The following is a 10970-nucleotide window of genomic DNA, read 5'->3' as shown; positions in this document are numbered from 1 at the left end:
TCTCTCACACACACACACACAAACACTTTCTCTCTCTCTCTCTCTCACACACACACTCTCTCTCTCACACACGAACACTTTCTCTCTCTCACACACACACGAACACTTTCTCTCTCTCTCTCACTCTCACACGCTCTCTCTCACACACGAACACTTTCTCTCTCTCTCACTCTCACACACGCTCTCTCTCTCTCACACGAACACTTTCTCGCTCTCTCACACACACACACACACACACACACACTTTTTCTCTCTCTCACTCTCACACACGCTCTCTCTCTCACACATGAACACTTTCTCTCTCTCTCTCTCTCTCTCTCTCACACACACACACTCTCTCTCTCACTCTCACACACACGAACACTTTCTCTCTCTCACTCTCACACACGCTCTCTCTCTCTCTCACACGAACACTTTCTCTCTCTCTCACAAACGAACACTTTCTCTCTCTCTCACAAATGAACACTTTCTCTCTCTCTCTCTCACTCTCACACATGCGCTCTCTCTCTCTCTCTCTCACATACACAAACACTTTCTCTCTCTCTCACAAACGAACACTTTCTCTCTCTCTCACATACACAAACACTTTCTCTCTCACACACACACACACACGAACACTCTCTCTCTCTCTCTCTCTCACACACTCTCTCACTCTCACACACACACGCTCTCTCTCTCTCTCACTCTCACACACACACGAACACTTTCTCTCTCTCACTCTCACACACGCTCTCTCTCACACGAACACTTTCTCTCTCTCTCTCACAAACGAACATGTTCTCTCACTCTCACACACGCGCTCTCTCTCTCTCACACACGAAACACACTCTCTCTCTCACACACACTCTCTCACTCTCACACACACACACGAACACTTTCTCTCTCTCACTCTCACACACTCTCTCTCACACACGAACACTTTCTCTCTCTCTCACACATGCTCTCTCTCACACTCTCACTCTCAGACACTCTCTCTCACACACGAACACTCTCTCTCTCTCACACACACACTCTCTCACTCTCACACACACTCTCTCACACTCTCTCTCTCACACACACACTATCTCTTTCTCACACACTCTCACACACACACGAACACTTTCTCTCTCTCACTCTCACACACGCTCTCTCTCTCTCTATCTCACACACGAAGACTTTCTCTCTCTCTCTCTCACACACACTCTCTCTTTCACTCTCTCTCTCTCTCTCACACACTCTCTCACTCTCACCCACGCTCTCTCTCTCACACGAACACTTTCTCTCTCTCTCTCTCTCTCTCTCTCTCTCTCTCTCTCTCTCTCACTCTCACACACGTGCTCTCTCTCTCTCACACACGAACACTCTCTCTCTCACACACACACACAAACTTTCTCTCTCTCACTCTCACACACGCTCTCTCACACACACACACAAACTTTCTCTCTCTCACTCTCACACACGCTCTCTCTCTCACTCTCACACACGCTCTCTCTCTCACACTGTCACTCTCAGACACACTCTCTCTCACTCTCTCTCTCTCTCACTGTCACACACACGAACACTTTCTCTCTCTTTCTCTCACTCTCTCTCTCTCTCACTCTCACACACACGAACACTTTCTCTCTATCTCACACTCTCTCACTCTCACACACACTCTCTCTCACACACTCTCACACACACACTCTCTCTCACACGCTCTCTCTCTCACTCTCACACACACACGAACACTTTCTGTCTCTCACTCTCACACACACACGAACACTTTCTCTCTCTCACACACTCTCTCTCTCTCACACACACACACACACACGAACACTTTCTCTCTCTCTCTCTCTCACACACGCTCTCTCACACGAACACTATCTCTCTCTCTCTCACACACGAACACTCTCTCTCTCACACACGAACACTCTCTCACACTCTCACACACACACTCTCACACACACACAAACACTTTCTCACTCTCACACACGAACACTTTCTCTCTCTCTCACTTTCACACACGCTCTCTCTCACACTCTCACTCTCAGACACTCTCTCTCACACACGAACACTCTCTCTCTCTCACACACACACTCTCTCACTCTCACACACACTCTCTCACACTCTCACACTCTCTCACACTCTCACACTCTCTCTCTCACACACACACACTATCTCTCTCTCTCTCACACACACACTCTCACACACACACAAACACTTTCTCTCTCTCACTCTCACACACGCTCTCTCTCTCTCTATCTCACACACAAACACTTTCTTTCTCTCACACACACTCTCTCTCTCTCTCTCTCACACTCTCACTCTCACCCACGCTCTCTCTCTCACACGAACACTCTCTCTCTCTCTCTCTCTCACAAATGAAAACTTTCTCTCTCTCACTCTCACACACGCGCTCTCTCTCTCACACACGAACACTCTCTCACACACACAAACACTTTCTCTCACTCTCACACACGCTCTATCTCTCTCTCTCTCACCCTCAGACACACTCTCTCTCACTCTCTCTCTCTCTCACTCTCACACACACGAACACTTTCTCTCTCTTTCTCTCACTCTCTCTCACTCTCACACACACGAACACTTTCTCTCTCTCTCACACTCTCACTCTCACACACACTCTCTCTCTCACACACTGTCACACACACTCTCTCTCACACGCTCTCTCTCTCTCACTCTCACACACACACGAACACTTTCTGTCTCTCACTCTCTCACACGCTCTCTCTCTCACTGTCACACATACACGAACACTTTCTCTCACTCTCTCACACACTCTCTCTCTCTCACACACACACACACAAACACTTTCTCTCTCTCTCTCTCACTCTCACACACGCTCTCTCACACAAACACTTTCTCTCTCTCTCTCACAAACGAACACGTTTTCTCACTCTCACACACGTGCTCTCTCTCTCTCTCACACACACGAACACTCTCTCTCTCACACGAACACTCTCTCTCTCACTCTCATACACACTCTCTCTCACTCTCACACACACTCTCACTCTCACACACACTCTCACTCTCACACACACACTATCTCTCTCTCTCACTCTCACACACACACACGAACACTTTCTCTCACTCGCACACATGCTCTCTCTCTCTCACACTCTCACTCTCAGACACACTCTCTCTCACTCTCTCTCTCTCACTGTCACACACACGAACACTTTCTCTCTCTTTCTCTCACTCTCTCTCACTCTCACACACACGAACACTTTCTCTCTCTCTCACACTCTCACTCTCACACACACTCTCTCTCTCACACTGTCACACACACACTCTCTCTCACACGCTCTCTCACTCTCACACACACACGAACACTTTCTGTCTCTCACTCTCTCACACGCTCTCTCTCTCATTGTCACACATACACGAACACTTTCTCTCACTCTCTCACACACTCTCTCTCTCTCACACACACACACACACACGAACACTTTCTCTCTCTCTCTCTCACTCTCACACACGCTCTCTCACACAAACACTTTCTCTCTCTCTCTCACAAACGAACACGTTCTCTCACTCTCACACACGCGCTCTCTCTCTCTCTCACACACACACGAACTCTCTCTCTCTCTCTCTCTCTCTCTCTCACACACTCTCTCTCTCTCACTCTCACACACACTCTCTCACACTCTCTCTCACTCTCACTCACACTCTCTCTCACTCTCACAAACACACTATCTCTCTCTCACTCTCACACACACACACACGAACACTTTCTCTCTCTCACTCTCACACACGCTCTCTCACACTCTCTCTCACTCTCACAAACACACTATCTCTCTCTCTCACTCTCTCACACACTCTCTCTCTCTCTCTCTCACACACACACACACACACGAACACTTTCTCTCTCTCTCTCTCTCACTCTCACACATGCTCTCTCACACAAACACTTTCTCTCTCTCTCTCTCACAAACGAACACGTTCTCTCTCTCACACACGTGCTCTCTCTCTCTCTCACACACACACGAACACTCTCTCTCTCTCTCTCACACTCTCTCTCTCTCACTCTCACACACACTCTCTCACACTCTCTCTCACTCTCACTCACACTCTCTCACACTCTCTCTCACTCTCACAAACACACTCTCTCTCTCACTCTCACACACACACGTGAACACTTTCTCTCTCTCACTCTCACACATGCTCTCTCTCACACACAAACATTTTCTCTCTCTCACTCTCACACACGCTCTCTCTCATACTCTCACTCTCAGACACTCTCTCTCTCACACACACACGAACACTCTCTCTCTCACACACACTCTCTCACTCTCACACACTCTCTCACACTCTCACACTCTCTCTCTCACACACACACTTCTCTCTCACTCACACATGAACACTTTCTCTCTCTCTCAATCTCACACACGCTCTCTCTCTCTCTCACACACACACACGTACACTTTCTCTCTCTCTCACTCTCACACACACTCTCTCTTTCACTCTCACTCTCTCTCTCTCTCTCACACGCACACACACGAACACTTTCTCTCTATCTCACACGCACACGAACACTTTCTCTCTCTCACACGCACACACACGAACACTTTCTCTCTCTCCCTCTCTCTCACTCTCTCTCACACGAACACTTTCTCTCTCTCACTCTCACACACACACTCTCTCTCTCTCTCACACGAACACTTTCTCTCTCTCTCTCACTCTCACACTCTCTCTCTCTCTCACTCTCACACGCGCTCTCTCACACTCTCTCTCTCTCTCAAACACACACACTCTCTCTCTCACTCTCACACGCTCTCTCTCTCACACACATGAACACTTTCTCTCTCTCACTCTCACACGCTTTCTCTCTCTCACACACACATGAACACTTTATCTCTCTCACACGAACACTCTCTCCTCTCTTTCTCTCACACTCACACACTCTCACACACACACACACTCTCTCTCTCTCTCACTCTCACATGCTCTCTCTCTCTCTCTCTCACACACACACACACGAACACTTTCTCTCTCTCACTCTCACACGCTCTCTCTCTCTCTTACACACGAACACTTTCTCTCACTCTCACACACTCTCTCTCTATCTCACACTCTCACACACACTCTCTCTCTCTCACACTCTCACTCTCACACACACTCTCTCTCACTCATGCTCTCTCACACGAACACTTTATCTCTCTCTCTCACTCACACACACACACACACAAACACTTTCTCTCTCTCTCTCTCTCTCTCTCTCACTCTCTCTCACTCTCACACACACAAACACTTTCTCTCTCTCACACTCTCTCTCACACACACTCTCTCTCTCACACACTCCCTCTCTCACTGTCACTCTCTCTCTCTCTCACACTCTCTCACTCTCACACACACAAACACTCTCTCTCACACTCTCTCTCACTCTCACACACACACACACTCTCTCTCACACACACTCTCTCTCTCACTCTCACACTCTCTCTCTCTCACACACACTCTCACAGACACACTCTCACACACACGAACACTTTCTCTCTCTCTCTCTCTCTCACACACACACAAACACTTTCTCTCTCTCTTTCTCACTCACACACTCTCTCTCTCACTCTCTCACACACACACTCTCTCTCTCTCTCTCTCTCACACACGAACACTTTCTCTCTCTCTCTCACTCTCACACACTCTCTCTACATATTATATAAATATTGTGTGTTCAGAAGGCTCCGGGTTCAAATCCCACCCCTGCCACATTTCTCCATGTAATGTGGAGTTGCGTCAGGAAGGGCATCCGGTGTAAAACCTGTGCCAATTCAACATGCAGATCCAACTTGGATTTGCTGTGGCGACCCCGAGTGCAAACAAGGGAGCAGCCGAAGGGACTTACTTTATATAAATATTGTGTGAACACAAGCGTTTGAATCAGAATGAATTAGTTTACATGAATTAGTGTAAAACCTTCTAGTTATTTAATGCCTTGCTCGAGAACACTGTCACATCTGGCAGTAGTTGGGAATAAATAACCAACTTTTCAGTTTGTGTGCACTTAATCCACGTTCACAAACACACTATTGTTACTAATATAAATATTTTGTTTGCAAAAATAATGAAAAAAATTGTTTGTTGTATACAGACTGTAGTACGGCTCTGTACCGGGCCATAGTATTATTGAAGCACTGGTATGAGATGTTCTGTTCTAGTATTTTTGATAAATCAGCACTGATGAGATGAGCAGTTAGTCCACTGTTTCAAATGGCAGCTCCAAATGTTTTAAAACGGTTTGAGTCATCAAGCTGTCTCTCACACTACGGTCACAACAGGTACTAATGAGGGCAACAAGCAGTTGGCATTTATCAGTGGATTGGCATTCCTGGGGCGTGGCCAGTTTGTGGTTACTTGCCGTTAATGTACACAAAGGAATAGAAACCTGACACTGTCTCTGTGGTTTTTAACTCCACGTTTAGCTGCTTAACAGAACCAAATTTAGTGGCTGTTGTCTTTTTGTTGCTGCAACAAGCTCATTGTAATTGTGCTAAATGAGCGGCAACTCATCACTTTGCTTCTGTTGCTTGCAACTAATCTGACCGTAGGGTCATAGCGTGGTGGCAATGCAACAAACAACAGCAGCACATCGGCGTTGAGTTTTAGAAACATATTTACACTTTTCTATATTTCAAATAAGCACAAAGTCTGTAAATCTGTCATCTGACTGTTAAAACAGCTGCTTAAAACGGAGAACACCAGCACACACACTGTACATATATATATATATATATATATATATATATATATATATATATATACACACACACACATAATGTGTCTTGAAAAAGCTAATGTTTCTGGATCAGTGGGAGTCCTCCTTTGAGCAATCAGATAAATCCAGGCAGACGTCAGAGTTGCTCATGTTTTGGTGACCGTGCTGTACAGCGGATCAGGATCCTCCACAGCTTCCTCACATTTTCTGTAAAAGGAAAATCAGAACAAGTTATTATGTTTTATTATTGAACAGAGTGAAGTAAACATTAGTTTAGTTGCGTCCTCATCCTCTCACCCTCTGCTGATGTTGATGGTGCTGTACTCCATGGTCTCCTCGTCCTGGCGTTGTGGGCGTGGCTGAGCCGCTGTGGTGTTGGAGTAAAGAGCGTCGGCCTGGTTTTTGGTGAAACGCACGCTGGCGTAGAAAACATCGTGTTGCTGCTCTGCTGGTGACCTCTGTGCAGCAACTGATGTGTTCTCGTACTCTGGATCCTCAACAAGCTGGTGGCCAGAGGCCATTGACAGTTAGGACCATAAATATTTGGACACATATAGACTGCTTTAATTTGAAGAGATTTACCTCGTGTGAATATTGTAGGAATTACCTCAGCATTTTGTTTGTGGTGTCCCATTTTTTTTAAATTGGAGAAGTGATTGTTCAGCTGTTTTAAGACCGTGGACTGTGTGTGTGTGTGTACTGAACAAACCCTCTGTTAAACTCCAGTGGGGCAGCTCTGGATGCCGCCATCTTAGCAGCACTTAACTCCTCCTAATGCCCAGCCAACCAAGAGGTGAAAATTGGGCAAGATCATTGTGACCTGGGTGGGACAAAGGCCAACCTGAATTTGCTCCTCATCTTGGAGTTCCAAAACAAGCTCAGGCTAACAGACCAGCTTTTGCTCAGCTGTTTGATTCATGTTTATTTTTGTGGACTGGGTGGCGGGTTTCATAATGGGTTGCTTGTCACAGGTATGATAATGTTTGGCAAACATAATACCTCAGTAACAGCGACACCAACAGTGGACCTAATGACACCAAGCTATGGATACCTGCTAATGGTGTTAACATACAAATAATGCTAAAAATTTCACTCAGTGCACATACTGGACTACCAACTTCTTAGATGGTCCCTTTAGACAGTTAAACACACAGCACGCCATATTATCACAGGTATTTTTATTTAGAAAATGCTCAGAAAGGACAAACACAGTCAGTCCACAGCAGCTAACAAGCAGGGTTAGCGGCCTCTGCTAGCGAGGCCTTGAACACGACTCGCTAGCACCCATTAGCTGTCACTCAACGCAAACACGCCCCAAATTATTCATAACTTTATGCCTTAAATATCTTAATCGGATGAGGATTTTGTCTTTATCAGTCTCTGTACAGTTGCCATTTAGGAGGAAAGTAGCTGTAGAGACCAAAACTTTATATATATATATATATATATATATATATATATATATATATACCAGGCTCTAAACATATTTATTTGTCTTCTAAAATTGGGGATATTAATATCAGGGTTTGTGGGCAGTATCTTGCTTTTGAAGCAAGCCTCAAGTAGCCATTCAGGGATCTGCAAGATTGTTCACTTCCGCGTTAGCGTCATTTATAAGCCTTGGAGGTTTGGGGCTTGTTTGTGGAGTGTGTTACTGATTTCTTATGGATTGACCCATCATATGGCAGAAAGCATTAAACTCATACATAGAAAACAAACACATTGTGTGGATAAATATGCTATTTTTTCCAAAGTGTTGTGAAAAAGAGATGCTCGACTTCAAACGTGGTTTGAATTGAAGATGTAGACAGTTAGTAATACAGCCCAATCGATATAGCAGTTGGCTGATATTATCAGCCGATGTGAGCTTTCACAGCTATATCAGTATCAGCTTTAGTTTTGCTGATATGAAAACTGTGATTTTACTGAATAAACAATGCAGGGGAAAAAAAAAACACTTTGGCTGTTGGAAATGGTGTCATCACAAAGTTTGTCCAGCAGAGGGCATTCTGACAGCATTGTTTACAATGCTGTCAAGCGTAGCTGGAACCCCCATCACCCATTGGTCACATTAGATACAACAGATGGAGACAAAGTGTCAGGGCTGCCATTCATTTTTAAATACGAGTGAATGTTTGACAGCGACAAGAAACAAGTGGTCGCTATGACAACAGCTAGGTGAAGCCAAAATAGGCGAGGTGTCTATTTTATTCAAATGCTGTGTGATGCGGCACAACGACCTCATAGCAAGTGAAGGCAGCACAATCCATATTAGTTAGTTGTTGGTTATATTTATTCATAATAAAATACATTTGTTTGTCATAAGTCTTGATAATGAAATGTTAGGAATCATTGGCATTTTTGTTTATATATATATTGGCATCATTAATTTTTTTTTGCTCTCTAATATCAGTATCAGCTCCCAAAACCTTGATGTCAGTCAGGCTGTAGTTTATAGAATACCATTAAGATGCATAACAACCCTTATTTTGGCACAAAAATTCATGACAAACATTAATCACATGCTCCAATCTTTTAATAGCAAGAAGAAGTGATGAACTTGCGATTGGAAAGTAATGATAAATGACACTCTGGTAGATTTTTATATTATGTCCATGACACAAACACATGAGTAATTAGGTGATTTTGTTTTGTTTTATATTTGAGTACTTTTGCACCAAGGTTTCACACTGTGTAAGGTGTGATCACACACTTTCTGTTTCACACATCAAAAATAGACCCCTTAATGTCTACTCCTGCTAACTTCTTTAATAAAAATCACACACACAAAAAGAAAAAAAAACAACATATGAAGCATGTTTTAATTGACTTTTCTTTCATCATTTCCTCGTCTTCCTCACCTGGGATTTATTGTCTGGTTTCTTTCCAGCCTCTGATTGTTTTTTGGACATTCTCTTTCTCCTGATGAACAGAGACAATTAACAGCATAAAAAATAAACCAAATCATAGAGCTAAAGATTAATTAGTGAGCAGAATCATAGTCACACAACACTACTAACCAAATGCAACAGATGAGCAACAGGAGTGCAGCAACCAGCAACACAGCAGTGAGTGAGATGACAGCACGTTTAATGACGTCTGCTTTTGGCAATGAACCTGTTAACGGTAATGAGAAAGAATTCAATTAATTAATTAGTTTTATGAAGGGCTAAAATAAGAATCCAGACAGATGATTTACTGAGTATCATGGATGCTGTTTATGGTCGAACACCTAAAATCATCTCCACCACTATTTTTATTTTAATACGTGTTGTGCAGCACAAACGTTGGAGTGCAATTAAAAGGAAATGCACGTGTACAACATGAGAACAGATGTCACGTGCCATGTCTTCTGCAGTTTCGAGTGTCAGCAAATCAGCAGTGCAACAAAACTTCGCCATTATTGGAATGTGTGTTTTTTTTAATTATTCTCACACAAGCACATTGTGTGTTTGCACCACATTCAGTGTGCATGTGCATCGTGATGAGCTGCACAGAAATGTTCTTTCTACCTTTTTCTTTGCTGGAGTGGTAATAATCCAAACACAGAGTCACAGGCAGTGGAAGCAGGGGGGCTCGGGGGGCAACAAACCTAGATTCAGTGAATGAGACCCACACGAGTGGAAATATGGCTGAGCTGTTTAAGAACGTACTGGAAGTAAATTCATTATGGATCATTACTTTGATTTATAAAGTGTCAAGTGGTCACAGAGTGAAAAAAAACTAAAATCCTGCACTGGAAAAAGATGCATCCATAATGATTTTATAATCAAACCATTTTTTAATCAAACTTTGGTTTTGGGTTAGCTAAAAATGCTTTGCAATTTTATTTTATTTTTTTTTTACTTTTTTTTTTTTTTTTTTTTTGTCACATGCCCATGGCTCAGAGGACAGTGACAAGGAGGAGACACAAACGAGAGAATTAGGAAAATATAAGTATTTATTTACAATAGTTTAAGTCAATAAGTTAAAAGCTGCAAAGATGTGCAGCTGTGCAAAAGGCGCTCTGTTACCGGTCAGCGCAGCAAGACATCCTAGAGAGAGGGAGAGAACCAAACGAATTAGTTGGGCCCACTTAAATAAAAGACAGGGACACCGGGCCCAGGTGCCCCTGATTATGGGCCCGCCCCGCTACAGGACGGCGGGGGCCGTCACATATATATATATATATATATTCTGTGTGGCGTTTCCACAGAGACCGTTATTATTCCATCAACGCCCGCAGTAATTCTTTGTCCACAAGAAATGTTTTCATGACATTTGTCTCCAGGGCCCTTAA

At 44.0% G+C, this 10970-nt stretch overlaps 1 protein-coding gene across 1 annotated transcript in view; it reads right to left on the bottom strand.

Moving 5' to 3' along the window:
- The window catches only part of LOC117525758 (B-cell receptor CD22-like), a 46577-nt gene that overhangs the window by 24435 nt on the left and 11172 nt on the right, over positions 1-10970 (bottom strand). Inside the window, exons 5-7 of the mRNA XM_034187692.1 lie at positions 9712-9808; positions 9553-9613; positions 6989-7194 (exon numbers count right to left, since the gene is read on the bottom strand). Of these exons, the coding sequence (XP_034043583.1) occupies positions 6989-7194; positions 9553-9613; positions 9712-9808 (364 nt within the window). The remainder of the gene's footprint in view (positions 1-6988; positions 7195-9552; positions 9614-9711; positions 9809-10970) is intronic.

This window comes from Thalassophryne amazonica, chromosome 15, assembly GCF_902500255.1.
Source record: "Thalassophryne amazonica chromosome 15, fThaAma1.1, whole genome shotgun sequence".
In the NCBI taxonomy this organism is placed as follows: domain Eukaryota; kingdom Metazoa; phylum Chordata; class Actinopteri; order Batrachoidiformes; family Batrachoididae; genus Thalassophryne; species Thalassophryne amazonica.
Note: the sequence above shows the minus strand (reverse complement) of the source record. Positions and strands in the feature narration are given on the sequence as shown.